This window comes from Furipterus horrens, unplaced genomic scaffold, assembly GCF_987537825.1.
Source record: "Furipterus horrens unplaced genomic scaffold, mFurHor1.1.pri manual_scaffold_2, whole genome shotgun sequence".
Lineage (NCBI taxonomy): Eukaryota > Metazoa > Chordata > Mammalia > Chiroptera > Furipteridae > Furipterus > Furipterus horrens.
The window spans coordinates 204741720-204767598 of NW_028327172.1; the positions used below are offsets into that span (position 1 = coordinate 204741720).

The following is a 25879-nucleotide window of genomic DNA, read 5'->3' on the forward strand; positions in this document are numbered from 1 at the left end:
CTATTCTGCCCTCCTCGCTGAAAGGAAAGCTATTCGAAGGCCTAAGCTGTGATTTTCACTAATACAGTCCCATTACCTAACTCAGTGTTGTATGCTGCCTATGTTGAATGAATAGGACTTAAATAAACCTGAAATTATTTTTGGAGCACATTAGGAAAAGGCACAATGTTGGTTCTTAGAGAACCATCAAGCATTAGCAGGTACTTACTTGTCCCCCAAAAGCTTCCAGTTAGCTCAGCCATTCTCATGTATTTGATTAAGTTTTTGAATGCTTACTATGTTGCTGGTCACTATCTCTTTGGAAGTAAAGATGAACATTTTAAAAGATAACTAATGTTAAGTGTTTGTCTTAAGTGCTAAATTTTACATCCAAATAAGACAATGAAATGGGAAGTTCAGAGGCAGGTAAAATATTGGAGCCTATTTGATTTTGAATTAAGGCCTTATTTTTCTCTTCCTCCTCCTTTTTTATTCACATTCATTAATTCATCCATCTGAGAGTTATTCAGAATATGCTGTATTACGTACCCAGAATATAAAAACAAATGGCGTGACCCTCCTTATGAAATATACACAGTTCTACGTTTATTTAAGGTGAGCCCTGTCATTAAGCCAAACACTTTAGTATGATCGGTATTATCAGTATTAAAACACACCTTGAATACTCACATTTTGATAATGAACTAAAGGGTATAAATGATAGCAAAAATATATATTGTCATTTTTTGTTGGTGGTGGTAAATCTCAACATGTGAAGCTTTTAAATGGAGCTGATGGGCTTCTGTTATATACTTAATATCAAAAAATTGTATATGTTTCCAATTGTGGCTTTCCATTTTAATTTCAGATCACTCCTAACTTGCATACATGCTTCTGAAATTACCGGGTTTATAATAGCAAAATATGTAAATAAAATAAAATAAAATTCTACTCTTAATTTGAATAAAAGGTAATTAGATTGCTTAAAAAATCAATAAAAATAATACTCATCTTTGTGGGACAAAGTTATCTTCATTTATAGATTTTTAAATTTCTTCTCTCAAGCTATGTGTCTTTGCTAAGCCTGTGGAATTATTTGATTGTATGGCCTCTCCATGAGGTCAGCCAAGTTGGAAATCCATTGGGAATTTCTACATGTTTATGGTAGTTGAATGAGTTCATAATCAAGTTTTGTGTGAAGCCTAAATGTGATTACAACATGCCTTCATTCTTTAGGTCAGAGATAAAACCTAGATGTCTTAACATACTCAAACATTAGGAGAGGTCTGTTTTATAATACAGTATTCCCTCACTTATCACAGGTGTTACGTTCTAGACCCACCCACCCCCCACCGATAGGTGAAAATCCGCAAAGTAGGAACCTTACATTTATTTTAGTATTTGTATATATTTTAAGGCTTTATAAACCCTCCCCACATATGTATAAACCATTCCCAGTCCCTTATTAACCTTTCCCACTCCCTTATTAACCTTCCACACTTTTATAAACACTACTTATGTTCTTAAACACATTCTACACTCTTAAACCTGTGTAACTTTAACAAAATACATATACAGTACTGCAGAATCCTGCAATATAGCAAAAATTCATGATAAATAATTAAATATAATATTTTTTAAAATCCTGCAATACAGTGAGGCCGCGATAAGTGAACCACAATATAGAGAGGGGCTACTGTAGTTGTCAAAGGGATTATCATTACTAAAATTATGTAACTATGCAAAAAATCTTACAACCTGATAAGAAATCCCTTGCCTGGATTTGTGCAACATTATTTAAGACTAAAAATAATCCTTTCTTTTCAGAACTAACTTTCAGCATCTGAATGACTTAGCTGAACTTGTCATATATTCATGGCCTTATGGAATTATGTTTTTATTGTTCCTGTCTCACTTCCTTGACTAGATTACCAACTCATTGAGGAAATTAAAAATAACATTTAACAGTAGGTAATTCTATCGAAAGCCTGTATGTGCCAGACAGTATTCTAAGCACTTTATATGTTTAATTAATTTAATCTTTATACCAACCTAGAGGCAGATATTTTATAATTATCTTCGCTTTGGATGGGGAATTGAGCCTTAGAATAGTTCAGTAGCTTGGCCTAGGCCCTCACTCATAGTCCACGGCAGAGCTAGGATTCGTGCCCACACACTCTGACTGCAGATCCTCCACCTTCAGCTGCTTCATTGTATGCCCTCTTCAGATGGCTCACACTTACTGTATGATGTTCATACATGGGAAGGGCTCCAAAATATAAGTGGTTGATTTATCAAATAATTTTTCAAATGTTTTCATCATTTTGTCAAGTTTATTTATGTTACTTTAGTTTTCCACTACAGTTTACATTCAACATTATTTTGCATTAGTTTCAGGTGTACAGCATAGTGATTAGACAATCATATACTTTACGAAGTGATATATATATGTACATGAGTGTGTGTATATATATATATATATATATATATATATATATATAGCCTTCTGTATAAGAGCTGTAAGACAGATATGATTACCTTAATATTCTTGATGAGAGTTAAATAAAGAACAGGGATTATTTCAGGTATAATGTAAGAATTTTCTGCACAAATCCCTTCTCCTTATCATCACTGAAAATTCATGGTGGCTAAAAACTTATCAAATTCAGATATGGAAACATGTCTTCCTCCCAGATTTGAGATGATCTAGTACATTTTCTTTCAAAATGTATTTAATTTTTTTCTGAGGCAACATAGTAGCTAGAGATTAGAAAATATTTCTTTTCACTTGTTTAATAAATAATAATTATTTGACCCATTGTGATAGAGCACATAAAGTATTGTGACCCTAAAATAAATATTGCTTTTATGCTAAGTTTTCTGAACCACCCTTCTTTTTTATATACTTTTTATTTTTCCCAGTTTAAGAGATGTTTTAGAGAATGACTTTCACTAAAAATGAATCCTTCTTTCAGTACGTAATGTTTAATCAAGCTATGAAGTTTTAAATAGTTAAGAGTTTTAACTATGTCTTTGCTTTCTATAACCAGAAACTTCTAATATAGAAAACCAGTATCCTAAGTGCTAAATGCTTAATAGAAAAGAAACATATTCTTTACAAAGCCCTTATACAAAATGAAAAACCTGTGGAAGGAGAACAATCATAGCTTCAGAAGAAAATCAGCAAATGATTTCGCTTGTAATGACTTCATGTGAATCATCCTGTTAACCTGCAAAAACCACAACACATCGTAAAGTCCCCCATGACTGACAATCTAGTTGAAAGTTGAGGTAATTGATGTACAAATGCACACACATACACATGTGTGGGAATCTGAGTCATGCATCTTGTACATGTCTATTTTACTACATAGATAAAGGCTGATAGAAATGTACTTACAAAAAGATAAAAAACTAATTCTTATAGTAGCATAAAACATGGTGTGATGTGCTAAGGCATGTTAAAAGTGTTAAGCTGTTGTGCTTAAATAATATTTAATGGGACAGAAAAAAATCAAATAAGATCTTAAGCTATACTTAGGAATTTTATGAGGAAAAAAATAGGAAGAACATTGTATATTGGAGATACCATAATGAGGAGGTAGAAAAAATGGGGGGAAAAGGAAAGAAAAAAGGAAGATCAGAGGAAAGAGTGACGGCAAACTGATGGGAAATACTGTGAGGATGGCCACAGAACGTCACCGTCAGGCAAGGCTCTGTGGAGTGGAAGAGAGAGTCAGTGCAGGGGACATCTCCTGTGTAGAATGATCAGCTGCTCTTCAGATCTTCTGATCTTCTGATTTGTTTTGGATAAACAGAAATTCCAGACGAAATCTTCAGTTTAGTAAATATCTTTAACTAACCGAATCATGTTTGAAACCTTTTCTAGACAAACACCATGTTGTCCAAACAAAACATACGTTTGGACTAGTTCTGGCCTGAAGACCTCAAGTCGCAATATGAGCTAGAATGAGTGAAGTGACGTAAAAATCAAAGTCTTTATTCAAAGCATAGTTGTGATTAAACAGAATTTTTATGTCTTGCATGATGGGGGCAAGAACCAAAGAAAATGTGCTGCTGAGTTTTGTGAAGAAATGAAGAAAACTGGAGTCTCGCTACTCAAACTGTGGTCCATGGACCAGCAGCTTCGCATCATCTAGGAGGCTGTTAGAAATTCAGAATTGCAGACCACATCCCAGATCCCCTGAGTCAGTATCTACATATTGCCAACATCCTTGAGTGATTTGTATGCATATTATTGTTCGAGAATCACAAGATTTAGTATACTTAATATTTTTGTTTTGGAATGGCCCCTGTAAGGCAAATCATACAGCAAAATTTTGAGCAGATAGCAAAATTTCTGAGAACTTTAGTGTTACTAGTGGAACACGGAGCTATTCAAGTTCACTCTTACTGAAACAGCTAATATGGTAACGTTGACATATTATTAATGCTTTCACAGTGTTAACTTCTTTATAAGAACTTGGTGAGCCAAATACAAGGCTCACACAGGTAAAGCACTCTTTGGTAACCAGTCCGTTACCTTCTATAATCAGTAATCGTTGAATCCTGGACAACTCATAAGATTGTTTGCTTTCATGTGTTTTTTTTTTTTCAATATTGTGCTCAAGTATAAATCGAATAGAGTGACCTTTTGATACTCTATGAAATTGACTGCATTTCCTAAGATTCTGTGGCTTCCATTACCACACATTTTTTATATTGAGTCTCCCGCCACTGCACTGGCCCCAGCACATCCATATCTTATCATTGGCTCTGCTAGGGCTGTTGCTCGCATGGCGGCATGTTGTTACTCATACGTGTGTGAGTGTGTGTAGGTGTGTGTTCAGAACTTCATCTCAAGTGCAGAAACAATGAGCAGTTTACCCAAAGCAAATCTAATCACCAAGTGGATTGCAAAATGTGAATAATTTTTGGTCCCGTGATGGAAACTGTGTTCTAGGGTGCTAGTGAGATCTTGAATTTGCGAGATGGATAAGTCAATTAGTGGTTCCTCAGCTTATTAGCAACTTAATTGTCAGGATGTAATGGAAATATCTGAACTGCAGCAACTCATTAGAAGCAATGAAACACGTGCTGTTTTTTTTTTTTTCTTCTCGAAGAATATTCAGTGTGCTGTGTTTTTACCCCCAAGAGATCTTAAAAATAAAATTAACAATTACATTTAAATGGAGATATGAGGTTTGAATTCTGCCACTGGGAAAATGCTTTAGAAAAGTTAGGGGCACTGAAGGGAGAGGAGGACCTGGCTTCAGATTCCTATTCGGCCACGTTTGTTATGTGAGCTTCGGTGAGTTTCTTAACCTCTGTAAGCCTTGGTCTCTTTATCTATAAAATGGAAATATAATAGCTATTTCAAAGCATTATTAAGATAAAGAAAATAGCATTTTAAAGTGCTAAAAATCAGCCCTAACAAGAAGTAAGAACTCAAAGATTATTCCTTTTTATTTTTCAATCTAGATTTTTTTTCACTTGGCCTTTATCTTGAAACAAATTCAATTTTAGTGCAACCTTATTTTTTTTCGAGATTAAAGATTCAATCATTAAAAATCATGTAGCCATTGTATTATCTACTAGCAAGAGGCTGTAACGTCTTGTCATGTTTGTACTTCACAAAAATTGACAGTTTCTGCCAAAACAGGAGTTTACTTTCTAGTTCCATGGTGGATTGTGGTTTGATTTTATTTGGCCTTTATGGCAATAATACCGTCATTAAAACTCAAAGAAAACTGTTTCTCTTCTAATACTTTATTATTGCTGTACCTCCCAAAGAAGATCCTGGCAATGTTTAAGAATAGGGAGCCATTGAAGAGTTGTGTGTGGTGATTAAAACTTTACTTCACATTTCAAAGATAGGAATTATTTTCTGACACCCACAGCTCAAATGAAGAGTATCATATGAAAAGAGTATTTCATTTCCAACTACAAGTGATGATTAAATTATGGATTCTTCTATTCTTCTTCTAATTCCCTTTTCTCTGATTTTCACTTTTCTTTTTCCCCATATTTTTATTTTTTTAAGTCTCTTTCTTCCTTCACTTAACATTTAAATAATTATATTATGTAACAAGGATTGTGGGGCAGCTAGGCTGAGCATCACAAGGGCAGGGGTTGTGTCTGCCGGAAACACTGCCGTGTGACTGAGATACCTGCCATCCAAAAAAGATTTTCTCCATCTTCAAATGAATAAAATAAAGGGAACGAAGGAATAAAGTCAAATAAAACATGGCCATGGGCTTCAGACAGTTTAAATATGTACTGAGGATTTCTTCCCTTAAAAAAAAAAGTATTATAAAGGATTTAAGTAAAATGTCTTCTGTGTTTACTAAAGACTCTATTTTATCTAGTCTCATTTTTGAGCAAAATGAATTAATTTCTCACCAATTGTCTTCAAACTTTTTCACCCCCTCTTATATATTTCCTATAACCTAGTGCCAAGTGATATTTTTGCCCTAGTTCAGCTATTCCAAATTGAAGGCAATAGATGTAAGGTATTACCAGTTACTAAACCCAATTGACTATATAAGTGGAAAGGCTGTTTAATCAGGGTAGATAGTAAAATGGCTCATATTAGGTAACAGTCCTAATTACACAAAGTTTTTTTAGGATTTTCTCCTTAGTTTTGCTCTTATATTGACAGAATAACATTTTTAAAATAATTTTTAAACTATGACATCATTAGAGAAATAATAGGGAATATTTTTATGGTGTTTATGCCCACTATTTAATTTAATTCTTATCACAATGTTGTGAAGCAAGCATCTCCATTTAACAGTTGGTAGCAATGAGGTCACAAGGTCCAAGTACCTTTTCCAAGGATACAAAATTAGAACTTGAATCCCATTCTTCTCTAAAGCCAAATCCCATAAGATTTTTATTCTGCTACTAGGGAAATATTCACACTGGGCACAATATCAATAAGAAAAGAAAGAAAATAACAGTCCTTGGGTTAATGTGTCAGGAATATTGAATGACTCAATGCTCTTCCAGGGACAAGTTGAGCACTATAATGACACAGAACTATTTTTCTCTCAGTTGCTAAACCCTGGTGTTTTCATATTGTGCCTGAAGGTGGAAGGGTCTACTCCAGAACCACCCTCAGCCGATAGCATCAGATATTTCAGCCCTGGACAGATGACAGCTGGCCGACACTGTCACAGCAAACACACCTAAAATGTGTATACAACCAATGATGTCCCCAGGGTAACTATGACTCTGGAAAGAAGACATGAGTGGTTTCTTGCCTCTGTTCATGGCTTTGCTGTAGAATCTCAGACACATTCTATTATTGTTCTTATAAAGAGTGTCATAACCCTGGCTGGTGTGACTCAGTGGATTGACCACCAGCCTCTGAATCAAAAGGTCTCCAGTTCTATTCCCAGTCAGGGCACCTGCCTGGGTTGCAGGCCAGGTTCCCAGTTGGGGTGTGTGAGAAGCAACCAATCAATGTTTCTCTTTCACATTGATGTGTCTCTCCCTCTCTTTCTCTCTTCCTTCTTCTCTCTCTAAAAATAAATAAATAACATCTTTTAAAAAATGTTGTTATAGACTGCCTGGATTGTGAGGTGTGAGGAAGAAGTAAATTTAAGTAAAGTATTCAACTATATAAATATAGTACAAATTTAGTAAATATTGTTTGAATGGAGCATAATTTTTAGCGCTACATTTTTATCTAATGTTTCTTACCCTTCCTCAAAGCACATAGGCATTTTGCTATTTTTACTTCCAGTAACCTTAAGGGATGGACATGGCAGATACCACTGCTGCCATTTCACAGATGATGAGAAAGTTAAGGCCCAAGGAAGGCAGATTCTATGTCACGTCACAAAGTTGAGTGGCCCTGCACTGACCTTGATCAATTATTTAATCACATTTAAGCTTTTTCTCTTGTCCTGGTATCATACTCTACACATGCTTTTTATTTTTATATTATAAGTACAAACATGCTCATTATAAGAAGATTAGAAAAAAAGACAAAGTCATCTGAAGTTTCACTTCTTGTAATATTTTGGTGTTATTTTTTGAGATGTTTTCCAGTATACATGCATAGATCATGGGGTGAACAAGTCCAGTTTTCCAACTTTCTTGGGTATATTTAATGGGTATTTTTCACTTTAATAATATATACCTTATATCATTATTTTCATGGAGGTAGCATGTCACTGTGTGAGTTCTCCTGGGTGACATTTTTACTTTCAAACTTAAGCTTTCATAGCCTACTCAGTCTATTGTCAGAGACCACTCTAATGTAATCTGTAATGGTGATTTTTTTCTTTCTTAAAGGGATCCAATCTGATGGCAGCAGTCATAGTAATAGGCTCTTGTCTGATGGGTGTCCATACACCAAAGAGATCTATCTGATGGGCTTACAGGGACTAAAGAAGGGCCTAGCACTGGGGAAATATACTGACAAAAGCTATCCAAGGGATTCTAAGGTCAAAGCTCCTAGCCCGTAGTCTGGGTGGGTAACTGAGATGAGATCTGGGACCCAAGAAAGATAACTCCCCTAGGAAAGGGACCAGACTTGATATGCACTGGCTGAAGAGGAAACTTTCACCTTCCATGGAAAAAGTGGAGGGTTCTGGGGATCTTGATGTGGGACTCTGGTTTGCACTGATGGGAAAGTCTTCCCTGTATCAGCCCATGTGATGGATTATAGCAAATATTTCATCTTTCCTCAGAGGCTCTATTCAATCTTTTATAGGAATAATTCTCAATCCTCATTCTCATTAGCTTCCCACCATGGTAGCTTTTAAAAATACCAAACCCCACCTCCCAAAATACTGATTTAATTGCTCTGGGGGGAAAGCATAAATATTTTTTAAATGCTCACATGATTTGAATATATAGTCAAAGTTGAGACTCAGAGCTTTACAGGCATCTTTCACTTTATAAACAACCATCAGTAGGAAACTTTTCTTTGAATCTCCAAAGTCTTTTTACTAAGAATTATATTTTCAATAGTTTTAGAGACTTAAGTGTTTCTAAGTTATCCTAGTATGAAACCTTCTTTAAGAAAAATAACCATGCCCTGCTTTCATAAATAAGTATGATTTTTAAAAAGATTCCTCTTTCCTTAAATAAAAGTGGAGTTCTTATTGCTTTATACATTTATTTATTCCTCACAGTAGTTTATTTGGTTTACAGTAATTTATTTTGTTAATCAGCTGTCTTCCGCTGCTAGAAAATACTCATTAAGGGCAGGGGTTTTTAACTATTTTGTTTATTGCTATATCACCAGTGTTGAGAATGCCTGGTATACAGTAGATGCTCATTAAATGCTTGTTAACATTTTCTGACAGTTAGTTTGACGTACAAAGCATGATTCATTTTTCCTGGAAGCTTATGTCCGGCATTTCTATTCAGCTCTGCACTGGCAAGTCCCCATTCACAGTATTTCAAGCAATGTTCAGGCCTCAAGAAGAAAAATGGCAAGCATATGAGAAAGACTCTTTGCTATTTTTTAGTTCTAGTCTCCTGGGAAGCAACATGATGCAGTAGAGAAGGTAAGGAGCCCGTAGGATCCAAAGAAACACATATTTTTATCAGTGAGTTATTGACCTGAAGAAAGTTTGTTCCACTCTTTGGCCGTCGGTTTTCTCATCTCCAAAACCATGCAGTTGGATGAGCTGACTCTCATCTCACTTTTACTTTTGGTATTTCTGTTACTATATCCTATCGTTATGGGAGCTGAGCATTAAATGACTCGTCTTCTTTCGTTGTTCTGTGAGTTTTGAATTTTCATTCACTCTGCCTTGTACTTCTTTTGTCATTTCCCATGTTGTTATAGGCACATATGCTTTTTAAATGCAGTTATCAGTTACTTAAAAAAATGTCTGTGGCAGTATTGGTAGCCACTTTGGCTAACCAAATGTCAAATGCTGCCCTACTGTGTGTGCATGTTCAGCACATTTGCATATAAACCACTGATAATTATGAGTGATGATGCAGCATGAAGTATTTAAAGAATCTTCACAAAGGGTACACTCAGTGTGGCATTAAAAGTAGCTCAGTCTCTGAACCCTAGGAGATTGCAGACTTACTCAGATGCTTTGGAAACCTAGAGTCATGTGGAATCTTAGATACAAAGTCATTGGCAAGATAAATTTCTTATATTGTACTTATTCAGCAAGTATTTATTGACAACCCACTACTCTGTGCAGAGCACTTTAGTGAACAATGAAATTTGCTCAAGGAGCCAAAGGCCCATCCCAGGCTCTAAATGGCTCCTATTCTCTTGGGGGAAGGGCCAGGAGCAGCAAGGAGGATTATCAGGTAGCACGCTTTGATTTCCTTCACCCTAGATAACCCCACAGAGAGGACAGCCCTGCCTCTGAATAGCTTGTAACCACCTTGAGAGAGTTCTTTGTCATTTTAATGCTATTACCAGAATATTGCGAGAATCAGATCATGTGACATCACCTGTATCTTGGTATCTCCAACCTTACTATACCATGTAGGTCGGATCCCAGTGCCAGGGATCTGGAGCTGTACGGTGTGCACATGTATCTTGTGGTGCTAAGTCTTTACACACAAATAGCGTTAGTTTTTGTGATGGCGCCTTCTAAGTACTACTTTGCGGCAGAAAAGTAGTATTTTACAGAGAATTTATTGGTTGAAATGGGAAATCCTTATAAAATATTTCTTACAGAGTCATTCTAAAAAATATTGCTTATGTCCAGGGTTAATATCTACTGATTTGTAACCATAAAACTCTATGAGTCATTTACAGTATGCCTCCTTTCTGAAGTCTCGATGCTACTGTGCTCATTGATCAATGCTCATGTGTAATGTTCATTGAATATTTTCAACTTCTGTCTCTCATTCTCTACATATATGTGTGTATACATACATATGCATACACAACTATATACACATTATTCTCTATCATATATATATGTGTATATATACATATTCTAAATATATCCTCTATTCAAACTTTATATTCTCTTTGCATATATATTCTTTTTATGTTTATATATGCATATGTACTCTGTAATCTCTATATTTTATCTCTATACATGTGTATATGTTATACATTCTGTCCATTTCTCTCTATGTGTATCTACATATGTATGTGTATATATAAGAAGGGGTTCATTTGTTTTATTTCTGTTATCCTTTCTCCTTCAAACTAAAATTAAGTCCCTAGAAAACAGATTATAGCACATAGTATGAGCTCACTCAATATGTGTAAGTAACAAATGTATCTGTATCTATATCTGTAAATATGCAAAAAATATGGTATAAGTCTGCAGGTGTGTGCAGGAGCACAGATGTATCCAGTGTTATGTCATAGTTTATCTTGGTATGGATTTCAGGTGATTGCTCCATGCGTTGAGCATGCAAACAGTTAATGATTATGTAAAACTGTGTCATTAATTCTAACATATCAACCCTGACAAGTAACAGGTAGGCAATGACCTTTATACAAATTGTAAAAATTTCCGAGCATTTGTGTATTTAATAATTTTAATACCCTACTTAAAATCTCTATATTGTATAGGCCTCCCCTATAAAGGAAAGAGTGTTTTCCCATTTCCCTTTCATTTATTCATATCTTGTCTCCACTTTGAAGTTTACTTTAAATGTTTCCCCGTTATGGGGTTATTTTCAAGAAATTTTTCACTTATTTTGAACGCAATCTAGTGCATGAGGACAGTAAATAACATAATCATGATAATATTAATAACAGCAAATATAGTCCTCACTATACACCAGGTAGTGATCTGCACTACTTGTGTGGATTAGTTCAGCTGATTTTTGAAATATCCCTACAATGTAAGTCTTACAACATACTTCTCAGACATGCAATTGGAGACACAGATAGGCTAGGAAAATCGCTAGAGGAGAGGTCACACACCTTGTAGGTGATAAACTCAGTATCCAAACTCAGGCATTCTAATTTCAGAGTCTGTATTGTGCCTCACTGCCACTTTCATAACAACATAAAAATCTTATAAGGATTTTATACCCTTTCTGAGTTGTAAAAAATTCTGAAACAGTCTAGAAATGTTTAAGAATTCTGTGAAAGTATATAGAAGAAAATCCTTGAGAATCATTTAGCATGGTTTATGTAATCAAATAGGCAGCAAAACCAAAATGAACTTTAGGATAATGATGATGGTCAGAAAATGTTGAAAAATGAGGAGAATGATAGGCAATAGAAAGAATGAAATATCAGATGACTAATCAGAAAGAAATTTACGAAGGTGATAAACAATGAGATGCAATCAACAAGGAAGCACAGACTGTGAAACATCTAAACACATTAATGTAAATTATAGGGAGTAAGAGTTCATATAGAATAAATAAAAATGTTATTAATAACTATTAAGAGCTGTTAGACTTGCATGTGTTAGAGGGGATAAACCTAGCATACAGGAAATTATAAATTCCAACTTGATTTATACACTATTCAATATCCACAGAACAGCAATGTGCCCAAAGTTACATGATCATTAGAATCACTTGGCTGCTTATCAAAACTTTGGAATCCTGGACTATTTCTCTAGCAATCAATTCTCCACTGGGGGCAGTTTTGCTTTCCGGCAATTATTTGGCAATTTGTGTAGACATTTTTTGGTGTCATAACTGGAGAGGTGCTACTGGCATTTAATGGGTAGAAGCCAGCAATGCTGTAAAGCATCTCAAAATGCACAGGACAAACCCCACTGCAAGTAATCACGTGTCCCAAAATGTCAATATTGTAAAACTCTGATTGGGAGATTTTGATTTTGTGTTCTGCAGTGGTGTCCAGAAATTTGTATTTCTCTCCAGGGATCCAGGTTATTCTTATGAAGGTTTTAAGAGCTTGAAGATACAGTATGAGTTGGATTTGTTTAAAAACATCCCATTAAAAAGCAAACACTTAAAGTAGGCTTTGAGGTAGGGATATCATCTAAACAAATGAAGAGGAAATGAACATTTTAATAGAAGAACAAATCACTACCGGTAGGACTAAAGCTAGGCTCCAGTAACATTGGGTCAGCAATAAACAGAGAAGCAATCTGAAAGCAATCTTCTTTTTCTACATGGAAGACCAATTCTGTTTCATGGATGGAATTGAATATCCCTACCTTAGTTTTTATCTGTTGATACATAACTGATAAGAATATAGATTAGACTAGCCTGTGTGTAGGCCCATTTTTGTCCTAATACTTTCTTTCATAAAATTCCAATATATAAAGGGAGCGAGAACAAGATTTTAATCAGATAGATCTGGTTTGATATCCAACTCTGCCTACCTCTCATTAGCCACATGAGTTTGGAGCTAATAATAGGGTTAATGGATGGTTTAAATGAAATAGTGCCTGGGAAGAAATTAACTCAGCAGCACATAAGAAACATTTAATAGAGGTCAGCTGCTATTGACTGTTTTTTAAAATTAAAATAACATTTATCTCTTGAAACAGGTATGACACTATTTAAATGAACAGAAAAAAGTGAAGTTGGGGCTTAAGATGCTAATTGGTATCTGTACTTTGTTTCTACCAAAGATTGAAAAAATTCTCCTTCATAGAAATGAGTATTTGTAAGCGGCTCCAGGTTTTAAACTGTCCCCCCTTACTTCTCAATGCAGTGGTGGTCTGTGATGTGTTTGTAAGATAACACACTTGAGTTTGTACATTACAGTAGTCCCTCTCTCTACTGTGGTTTACTTATTGTGGCCTCACTGTATTGCGGGATCTTTAAAAATATTATATTTAATTATTTATTGCGGATTATTCGCTATATCGCGGGATTTTGCGGTACTGTTTATGTATGTTGTTAACGTTACGTAGGTTTAAGAGTGTAGAATAACTGTAAGGTTCCTCCTTTGCGGGGGGGTTTAGAATGTAATACCCATGATAAGTGAGGGAATACTGTACTTTTTAAAAACAAACTCATTATGTTGGCATATGAGTTCAATGATATAAGTGGAGAATATATTTTATATTTACAGTATTTATAATCAGTCCTTACAGGAACTAGATGACTGTTCAGGGTTCCATGGAACACAGTCTGAAAAACCTCTGGCTAAGACTGTTATACATTTGCAGCTTGTAGATGAGTGTGCAGTTCAGTATGGAATGAAGCAGCTCCCTCTAGTCCAGATAAATTACATCAATTGTTTTCTCTGGATTAGGGAGCCTGATGCATGGACAGAGATAGTAAGTTAGTCTGGCATAATTTTCTCCTCATAAATCGTCTTGGCTCTTTTGAGATATTTGCAAATTAATTGCTTGATGATGCATTCTGGTGCCCTCCCAAACACCAGAGTTACAAGATGCATCCCAACCCCTCCCTCTATGAAAGGTGGACATTCCATTGACTTACAGATTCAGTGCCCTGGGGCTAATTTCAGAATGAGCTCCTCTGTAGTTGTCACTGTTCATATTTACTTCTTTCCCCCTAAGAATATATTGGCTGCTTGCCTGACCTATCAGCTGGTGTATGCAAATGAATGCAAGCTAATTTTAAATCATAGCCCAAGATAAACATCATTCATGAGGTAAACCTTCTGGAGGTAGAAAGAGGTGGGATATACAGAGCAAACATCAATGACAACAGCAAAAAGATTTGATTCTTAGGACTGATTAGACTTCTTAGTTTTTAGACTTCTTTATTTTTATTAAGCATCTACTATATTCCAAGCATCTGAAGAGGGATAAGACAGGTGTTACAGACCTTCTATTTTAGATCAATCATGAACAAATGTATATTGAGTAACAGAAGTAAGTGTCAAAGGGAAAAATAAACCAGGAAGGTAGATGGAATGTGCCTGGAATAGTTGGGAAGGTCTCACTGAGAACGTGACATTTGAGTAAATGACAGGATAAAGGGGCTAGCCATGTGGCCATCTGGCCAAAGAGACTTCTAGTAAGGGGAAACAGCAGGTGCAAAGATGTTGGGGCAGGAGAATGCAGGAGAACGCCTGACATTTTTGTGGGCTCGTGAAGAGGTCAGAGTGATTGGAAAGGATTCATATGGATAAATGGAGGTGTTGACAGGTTGAGATGATGTGGGCCTTAGTATGGGATAACCAGCCATACATTTCAGTTAGTCTGCGATAATCTGGATTAATCCTGGAGTGGTGGATTATCTATAGTACCCTGTCACTTGGATGATATATTATATGGTGATCCTAGTCTAGTAGATCATTCTTAGGATTTTGACTTTTACTCTTAGACATTTGGGAAGCCATGGAGGGTTTGGTCAAAAGAAGGCCAAGATGTGGCACAGGTTTTTTCAGAATCATACAGTGTTCTGTGTTGGGATGGGGCAGCAAATGAAAAGGGTGACATCAGGGAAGCCAAGTAGGAACCTATGGGATTCTCGTTCTGGTCTGCACAGTGCAGCCAGAGTTGAGTTTCATTTCAGGCCATGCCGCTCACTGGTGGTGCACATGGAGCTGGGAGCCATTCTGACTTCCAGTCCGGTGTTCTTTAGACAGTGCCTGGTTTCTCTCTTAGTTTATACTTGAGGAAGTGTTTTGAGAAACAGACATGAAACATCTCTCTTTTTTTTTCTCCCTGAAATAGTTCATTTTGTGTGTATCAACCCTTATTTTCTTAGGTCTTTCTCTTGAACCTCTGGTTTTACCCTTTTAGCTCATGTGACTCTTCAGAATAATGAACCTCACATATTTAGTATAGGCTTATTAGTTCATGAGTGTGCAACATATGCTAATAAGTTAGAATGGAGCCTAAGTACAGATACGAACATCCATTTCTGCAAAAGAAGCATAGTTATCAACAGGAATTATATAGACTTCCGTAGGTCTAAATATATCTACGGAGAGAATTTTTCAGTTTTGCTTATATTTATTTCCACTTGGCTCTTATTTTATTTTATTTCTGTGGAAATTATCTTGAATGCATCATCATTAGTCTTCTCAGAGTAGATAAATTGAAGGAAGACTCTATGTGCTTATATACACTTATACAGTCAACTACAATTGAATATGTGAGGCTACACTGAAAAGATTGAAATATATTTGCATGGATTCTAAATACGTGCACTTGAAGTGCAAACTTATGTGTGTCAGAAGGACATGGTATGTTATGTATAGACACATTTACATATATGGTATTTTAAGTAACCTACACGTCCATGGAGAGTTACCCAGAGAGTGAAATTAAGTTCTGTATTCTTTCTACTAGACATTAAATAGGTAAAACCTTAAATTTCAGTGACTTTGGTATCCCCCAGGGCAAATACTTGTCACATAAAGTACTTCTATTCTCTCTCTTGGGAATTAAATATGGGAATAAGCTAACTCTTAGGGCATTTGTTAGAAAAACATAGATACAAAAATATTTTTATAAGACATGTATGATGTAATGTAAGGTGGTCTTCGTCAGGGCAGCCTTGCTCTGAGAAATCACCCAGAGACCACTGTGGGATTAGGCAATGGGTTTATTGAGGGAAAAGGAGGGAAATGGGGGAAAGGGGAGAGGCAGCTCCCGGACCAACTCAAGGGCCAATAGAAACAAGGGGAATGGGGAATGGGGAATGGGGACTCCCAGTCCTCCTCGTGGGCCCAACTTAGGAGTCCCACCTGCACTTCTGCAGGCACCTTTTTTTATACTTGTCAACCACACATTTTGGTGAGGGTGAGTTTGCTTAGCAACATATTCAGTAGGTCATTTACATCTGATTGCTTGCCCCCCCCACCACACACACACACACACACACACACACACACACACACACACACACACACACCAGGTTAATTAACATATCGGGCTAGGCTCATTACCATTTCCCCTGGGAATGGTTTCAGTCCATCAACATATCTTTTGGGAACTGCAAAATCCATCAGCATATCTTTGGGAACAGCTAAATCCAGGGCCAGGTGGATTAGCATATACAAAAGTCCAGGTGTGCTTTCTAGCTGCCTCCATGATCTGACAGTCTTTATTGTCTTGATTAGTTTCTATTGCACATATATGGTTCAGGTTTCTTAAGTCATTTTTTCCTACCTTCAAGTGTCTGTCCCCTATTCAAAACCCTTTATCCCATATGGTAAACAAAAAGCTTGTAGGTTATTTTAGGGACTTTTCCTGTTGAATGGGGTACAAGTTAACAACTTAGCAGAAGTGTAATGTGGGGAATCTGCCCATTTTCTGTTAGGGTATGAGAAGGTGGGCAGATGAACCGCAGGTGATCATGCCTGGGTGTAAGAGAAGCAAGAGAAACCACAGTGGATTACAGAGCATTCAAGGAGAAAAAGAGAAGAGGAAAAAGGAGAAGGAGAGTTGTTTGAAAGTGGATATTCAAAATATTTAACAACCTTTTCAGCAAAGGCTCAGACCACTGAGTGGACATGTGCAATAAACAATCGGGGACATGGTATCTGTCCTGATTAAAAATAAATTTTCTAAAGCAAAAAACCTCCCATTCTATTTCAGTGGTCTAGTCTACATTTTGACTTTTTATTTCACTTCAGGAAAATTTTTTTCTTTATTATGAATTCAGCTTCTTGCAAATCTTGAATCACACTTTGTACATCAAAACCAAAACTTAGATGTGCAAAATTTTTTGGCTTTTTGTGCATGAAATGGGTACAGAATTTTAAGTGTGTATGTTCAGGAACAGGATGCCCATAACCAACTGTATTTCTTATTTGAACCCCTGAATCTATCATGAAAGTTGCTTTCTCATTTATTTATTTCAACTCCTGGTGAGGTCTAGTGGAACAAATAATCCAAAATAGTGGATAATCCAAAAATGTCACTTACATTTGGCTTCAGAATACGTTACCAGATGTTACTGTAGCAGATTTCCCTTCCTAATTAGGCCTCACTTAAAGTAGGAGTTAATTTTGTCTTCATTAGCTGCTTCCAAATCAGCCGGATGGGGCAAGGAGGAAGCCCAAGGCATGCTGGTATTTGGGAGGAAGCTGTCCCAGTGCTAAAAGTTGGTGTTAGATCATGCTCAAAGAATGAAATCCAAATATTGGTAATCATGACGATGGGCATGTACACTGGAAATGTTTATTGATCACCTTCTTCAAGAATTTTTGGGACTTTCTCCACTCTTTTATCTCCCTATGAATCATGAGTGCAGAAAAATTCTGTAATATGAATTTAGCAGATAATAACCTGAAATTTGGTATAGAAAAAAAATAGAGGCTCAGAGAGGTTAAATGACCTCTCACACAGATTGATCTCTGAGTAAACAGTACCTAAGATACTGAAACTGATTAATGAGTGGTAAGAAGACCCCACCCACTGTTTCCTTCTTATTGATGATTTGAATAATGAGGAGGCAAGAATTCTCCTGGCCTAATTCGCATTAAGAGAGCTAAGATAATGAAGCTGTGATTAAATGGCTATTAAACTATTTTTATCAAACAGAGATCAAGCGAGTGTAAGAATCTAGGGACACAGAGTGTAATTGCAATTCTACAAGAGGTGGAAAAAATTACTATCATGAGCAGGGCATGGTTCTTACATAATAGCCTGCATTTGGAAATCTTGGGGATACCACATGCCGTTTTCACTCTGGGGTTCTCCCTCAGGTGTTGGTTAGCATTTCAAAGTCCCTGAGCTCCTCCTTAATTTAGTGGATTTATTCCCTCTCTGTGTGCAGTTGGATGAGTCGAATGCACTGTCTGCCCCAGGATGTGTAACCAGTTGGAAGATCCTTTTGCCAATTGCTCACAAAGGAAGAAATCCCAGGTATTATATACTGGATCCAAAATTTCAATTTTGAGGTGACTGTGGGCACCTGAAGGGGCAGAGTTTACCCTCCTTCAATGGTGCCTTTTGAATTCTAACACACTTCGAACAGGCCGTATAGGACATTGCTTTGGAATTATTGCCCATTCTAAATGTGGGTTGTTCATATTCATGTATGCATAGCATCTGTCTCTGGAAACTTCTTATACCTTGAGTAAGTTTTTGTTGATGTGCTTTCTTTATTCTTGGAGGGTCCATAGAGAATGAACTATTCCAGTCACGTGGACCTTTCTTTAGGCCGGAAGAACAACAGCGAACCAGCACTGTGTAAGGAGAGCGCAAGGTCGGCCTCCACCATGGGAAATGCTGCAGGACGCCACAGGACTCAATGGCCGGGTCGCTTGGTGGCCGGTTCGTAGCTTGCTCCGCCCATCCGCAGCCAGCGGCGGGACTGAGCTCAGTTTGGGTAGCTACACATCGCTCCCAGCTGGTGACCTGCTCTCTCCTTCTCGCCTTGCTGCTTTTCTTTTTAAAAACTTATTTGAAGCTAGTAAGTCTATTTTTGTTCGAACAGTCATTTTCAGCATCTAGAAAGCAGTAGCAGAGCCGAGTCTTTGAAAGGTTATCTTGCAATGTCATTTTACTGACTAATGTGTTTCTATGACCTGTCACTTGTGAACAGACATGCGTTACTAGGTCAGTGGGCTTCCTCTGCAACAATTTTGATTTATTTGCTCTGTAAATTGGGACCAAAGCAATAATGGAAAGTGACATTAATTGTTAAGAGAGTTCTTTTTGTCGCATTGATTGCCTTCTGCGGGTTGTTTGATTGTTCAAACTCATGGTAAACTAATTGAAACTGCCATGGTTAGGAGCAATGTCCTCTCAAGTTTACATGTAGGATTACCTGTTGGGCTTCAACAGGAAAGTGCACTTGATATATATCAGACATTTTCCCCTGTCATTTATAGTTAAAGAAAACAGATAATTTGAAATAATAACATTCTTTTCTCCTTTGATTCAAGAACAACTGCCCTAAAATAATCGGTCTTGGAGCACTTCTCAAAGCCATCCACATATAGGGATGATAATTAAAAGTTTTAAATTACTTCTAATGGACACTGACTGTAAGTAATGATTAAAGCCCTACTAATCCATACTATTTGAATACCAGCCCAGTCTACCTACAGACCCCAACACACACACCACACACATACACACACAATTCTAATCTTCCGTCTTATAACACTCACCCCCTCATTGTGGTTCCAGTAGAAAGGAGAATTAAAATAGTTGGTGGTTTAATCAGATCTTGTAAATTAATTATAACATTATCAGGCTCCAATACTTCTGCCATTGTATTTGGTGTATATTCACCCAGGCTTATTAATGAAATTGGAAAAAACTAGTTAATATATGTGTTCTTTTTCATTTTGACTTGATTGGAATTTTTGTAGTTTGTTTACACTGGGGATAAAACTAAGGCACTATTGTATTATGTGATTGAAAGCAAATAGAGGCTTGTAATATTGCAGAAAGGCCAAACACAAAATTTAAATTGGGGTAAACAAAATTGTTCATTTACTGGTAAATACTCTTAACAATTATTTCTTGAAATTTTTTTAAACTTGAAATAAGCTGTTATGAAAATTAGGATACCTGGAAAAATATCTAATTTACTGAACACGTGTGTTTGTGTGTGTGTTTCAGACATTTTCAAAATTATCTTAATTAGATAATATGGAGGTATTTATATTAATGTAAATTTTGTGACTTGGAGATATTTAAAATATTATATATTTCATTCAAATCTAATTTTTATTCAGAACAGTTTAATAACCTGGTTTGGTATTTTGGTATATGGAGAAACCTAAATGAAAATAAAAAGAAGATTGGAATCTTTGGATTCCAAGCTATGATTCTGGCTAGAAAATAAGGGAGTATCATTTCAGTATCCTTATTATTAAAATTACATCATCCAGAAGAACTGAGGGGGAAAGAGGGGTGCTCAATGAGGTTTATTATTGAATTAAGCAATTGGGATTTTAAGGAATTGGTCAGTTTAGAGAAGGAAGTGGTGCCATTCTGAAGTGAACATTTTATGCCTTCTGATTAGGCTTCACCTTGTGCATTAATGGAGCCTTTTGAATTATAGCACATTTGTACAGGCTGTATCGGGACCCAGCAGTCCCAGAGGCCAGTCATGAACCCTCTGATTTTGTTGATTAATCTGAATTCTCATTTATTAAGGATATGACATTGCTCGTGTGTTAGTCTTAGAACTCAGAGTTGTCACTCCATGCACAACACCCAGTCCAGTCCAATGACATTAGGGAGAGGCATTATGCAAATGTAAAAAATGCCCAGTAAATTCTGCTGTGAATAGCAAATAGCTCTTATTAGCTTCTTGAATCCAAAAGAAAAAGAAGTTTGGATGCTGATCAGTAATGAGGAAAAACAATTTTTCAATGTGAAAATAGAATGCATGCATGGTAAAAGCCTGCCTAATTTCTCTAGTACTACATTTTGATTTTCTGATTAGCTGTCTTATTCTGTGATTTTTGTAATTTTGTCAGGTCAATTAACTGGTGTTCAGTGCTAGAGAGAAAGGAAATTTTGGCTCTGCTGGCTTCATTAGATGTCAGTAGCTTAGGTGCATTTTGTAATAGAACCTATTTGAGATAATTTAGCTGTTGTTAATGTCATAGCATACATACCTTTTTAAAAAAGCTCCAATTGGATAAACAATGTGAAGTGCCAAAAGAAGGAAAAGAAAGTGATATACACAACATATATTCTACACTGTAAATGCAGACCAATGAATCATTCAGCAAGTAATCAATGACTATACCTATACTCTGTGCCCAGCATCTGTTGCCTAGGTGAATGAATATAGCACATTTCCCTATAAAAAAAAGGTGCATAAGTTTCAGTTTAGGAGATCTTGAAAGGACTGAAATAAATATTGTTTTTTATAATAAACTGTTTACAGGTTCTTCCCTTGCACTGGAGTGGAAGGTCTGAGTTTTTCTTGTTTCTTTTTGTACCTTAAATACCTAACATGGTCTTGATATTGAGCAGGTGTTCAAAAGTATCTGTGGAATGAATAAGTAAACATTATCTTTCCAAGGATGTGTTGGTGGGAATGAGTGTGGGAAAATGAGTTAGAATATGTTTGGAGGAACCCCATTAGAAGTAAGTCTGCACTAGAATTGTACCCTTGGCCTCAAGAAATGAATACATTAAAGAGATGTTACAAAGTTAGACTGTACTTAGTGACTGGACAGATAAAGAGGACTCAAAATAGTTCCAGAGTTTAGGTCTGAAGAATTGTTACCCAAATGTGAGAAGTCAAGAGAAATAGCAGTTTTGTCATGAATGGTCCTAAGTTTCAGTTCTGGAGTTGAAGGAACTATTCTCAGGTAGAAATGTCCAGTATGCAGTGATATATTTATGACTAAAGTTGGGGAAAATGTTAGGGAAAAAAATGACTGTGAAGTATTCAGTGATGACATTATCATTGAAATCATGAAAATGTACAGTTTCTTTTGGCAGAATTTTGGTTTCTGGTGATGTTCAAAGTGTTCTACACATTTCGGCAGGCATGCTGTGGAGATTAAAACATATACATGAAGATGAAATAGATGATGGTTAAAATTCTCACAAGTCCTGAGACTCAAAATCATCTCTTAGTTAAGGAAACAAGACATAAACATGTGGAAAATGACTGCAAACAAGGCAGAATTATATACAGCCATATTAAGCACTGGCACAATAAGTTGCTAACTTGGACAGAGCGACAATCAGAAATTGGTACAGTAGAGGTGTTAATTAATTGTGTGTTTCAGACCAAAAGTGAATCTGGAGTTTGAGGAAAACATGATCTTTATGTTCTGGCGTAACATTCAAATTTCATGTATCATTTACTCACTTGGCTAAACATGTCCAGTCTATGCTATTAATACTGTTTCCCATCTTCCAATGTCAACTCACTCACGTCTTCTGTTTTCCTCTTTTTGCAGAAGATAGATGAAGAGAATGAGGCAAACTTGCTAGCGGTCCTCACAGAGACACTGGACAGTCTCCCTGTGGATGAAGACGGATTACCCTCATTTGATGCGCTGACAGATGGAGATGTGACCACCGAGAATGAGGCCAGTCCTTCCTCCATGCCTGATGGCACCCCTCCGCCTCAGGAGGCCGAAGAGCCGTCTCTAGTAAGAACCCTTCCTACTGTTTAACAGGAATTGGAGTTGCCTCTGGCTACCCGCTGCATGGGTATGATGTAGTAACAATAAGGTCTGGATTTTTAATTTAGACTGATGCTGAAACAATCCCCAAGCACACTCGGAGTTGCCTATTCTGTGATTCTGTATTTTAAGATATTGATTATACAGTCTTCATGTGATCTTACTGAATGTTTAAAACTATTGTATCTATGAGTGTGTCTTTATTTCTTAGTATTATTTATGTTCTTGGTAGAAATTTAGAAAATGTAGAGAACCCCCCCCAAAAAACAGACTAAAAATTCACCTGTAATTTCTAATAACCTCTATCTTTTCTTTAGTTAAGATATATCATCAATGTGTTTGTGAATTTTAAATGTGTGCATTATTTTAATGGTTGTATTTTATTATTCGAAGATGTCCTAATTTATTCAGCAATCCCCATAGTTGGATATTTAGTCTTTTCACCCCATTTTTTACTATCGTAAATTGTGTAATAATTGATATACTTGTAGTTTATTCTTATGCATAAAAATTCTAGAAGTAGAAGTTACATCAAGGGGTATGTAATATTTTAAGGTTTTGGGTCCATAATTCTTATGAAGATTGAAAAATAATAGCACATTTGCAACCTAAGTTACTGAAATTTATGGTAGGCAATGAAGAGTGAATTTGTTGGGAACGAAGAGTGAATTTTCTTTTCAATGCAGTGCTTGACCAGAATTTTATTAGTTCTAAGACACAGTTTTACCTTCTCATCTGTGTTAGCCATTTGTCATTTGCCGTAAGAGCACACTATGTAAATCATGGAATGCCATCCTCCAAACTTTAATAATGTGCTTTAATGTGCCATGTAGAGGTTGTTTCTTGCTCGTTTCTAAAAGTTTAATTCTTAAGAGCACTCCATGTAAACATATGGAGGTCCTACTTGAATTTCATGCTTTCTAAGATTTCTAGTCTAGGAGATATACCATCATTGTTAATTATTCCCCAATCTCTCCACTTTTTAGTCTTGTTGGCTTTGCTGTCTAGGGCTGATTTTTTTTTTTTTTTCCATTGATACCATATGCTTTTCATTCACACAATTGGTTCAGTTGGGAGATGTTGTTGACCTAGTCATATTAGGAGTCCAAGCAGGGAGATCATGGAAGGCCCAAAAGTCAAACAAAGAACCAGAGGTCAAGAGACAGTAAATGCTTTGCCTGAGCCAGAACCCACATCTCCTGACTCTATTTATAAATCTTCTTCAATGATAGCCACTCTTTTATTCCAAATATTCTTTGAATCAGTAAAGTACTATACTTGATTGTGCAACATGATTCAAAACATCGGAATCTTTCGCTTATTGCCACTTGATTAATTTGGGTTATTGAGGGGAAAATGTCCATATATTCCCTCCCCACTCCCCAAGTCCTCATTCAGCAAAGCATATTTTCTTACCCAGTCATGATCAGGAACTCCTTTTAGGAAGATTCTTTTGCTTTATTTTATGTAAAAGAAAAATTAAGGTAGACAATATGAAGTCCCAAGTATAGGAAAAGGAAATACTTTCACAGTTGGTGGTGTGATGGCAAACTTTTTCTTACTTAAAAAAATATATACTTTTGCTAGTGCTTTTGTGCTAAGGTAAGATATAAAGAGTGATAGAATTACTTTTTATAATTATAATTCATTAATTTTGAATTTAAAATACTAATAACTTATTCTCATGCTCAGAAGACTCATAATCTTCTTGCTTTTCCCCTTCTCTGATATATTTCTAGCTTAAGAAGCTCTTACTGGCACCAGCCAACACTCAGCTAAGTTATAATGAATGCAGTGGTCTCAGTACCCAGAACCATGCAAACCATAATCACAGGATCAGAACAAACCCTGCAGTCGTTAAGGTACAAAAATACACTTTTTAATACAGGAGGGAAAGTAACAAAGGGTTTTTGCTTGAAGCTGTACAACAAATTGTAGTTTTATTTATATGTGTTCCTTCCACTGGGATCCTGCAGCTGCTGCATGGTGGTGAACCCGATTATGAGTTTCCAGAAGCAGCGCTCTAGCTCATTTAAACTAGGAAGAGTTCGTTTACACTTTGTCTTTGGACAATTGGAATGGAGGGCCCACCGTCTGTTACCCCGTGCCCACTTTGTTAATACACACAGCAATGTGGGCTACAATTTAATTGGCCGATAGGCTGGTATTATCTATAAGCGACTTTAAGATGCAGGATTGCCATTTTGCCAGCTGTCTAACCTGAGAAAGATTGCTTCAGAATCACCGCCAAAGATCTATCTCTGCCATTAATTGGATGGAATGCCGGCAATGACATAATTTGGTTAGCCGGCTGTATTAAACAATGTTTGTCTTGCCATTCACTGTGAGTGAAAACGGAGCGTTAAGGGGTACTTAAGAGAATTGTGAATACTGGGCTCTAGCAATCAGTAGCAAATTAAGGTTTAAACCAGCTTATTTTTTTTTTTTTTATTCACAGTAAAGGCGCTGTAGGGTCTTGTTAGTTACATGTTGCTGAGTAAGAACATTGAAATGTAGGAGAAATGAAATAAAAAGCTGCATAAATGTCATTTAGGAATTTTAAATGTAATTTTCTTCCCTTGTTCTGCAAACAATTATTCACAGCTCATAGATCTAGTACACTTAGACTGAACACTTCATTGAAAATCTCATCTCTTCAGAAAACCTATATCCATTCTGCTAAGGTTCAGTTCACTAATTTTAGCTTTCTTTATGCCTTGTTTTTAAGACCGAGAATTCATGGAGCAATAAAGCAAAGAGCATTTGTCAACAGCAAAAGCCACAAAGACGTCCCTGCTCGGAGCTTCTCAAGTATCTGACCACAAATGATGACCCTCCTCACACCAAACCCACAGAGACCAGGAACATCAGCAGAGACAAATGCACCTCCAAAAAGAAGTCCCACACACAATCACAGTCACAGCATTTACAAGGTAGGCTGGGGACCAAATCACACTCTGC

At 36.4% G+C, this 25879-nt stretch overlaps 1 protein-coding gene across 2 annotated transcripts in view; it reads left to right on the forward strand.

Annotated features, from left to right (window-relative positions):
- The window catches only part of PPARGC1A (PPARG coactivator 1 alpha), a 107878-nt gene that overhangs the window by 45354 nt on the left and 36645 nt on the right, over positions 1-25879 (forward strand). For both annotated transcript variants that reach the window (XM_090267019.1, XM_090267018.1), the window contains exons 3-5: positions 22691-22885; positions 24658-24780; positions 25647-25851. In XM_090267019.1, coding sequence (XP_090123145.1) covers positions 22691-22885; positions 24658-24780; positions 25647-25851 — 523 coding nt within the window. The remainder of the gene's footprint in view (positions 1-22690; positions 22886-24657; positions 24781-25646; positions 25852-25879) is intronic.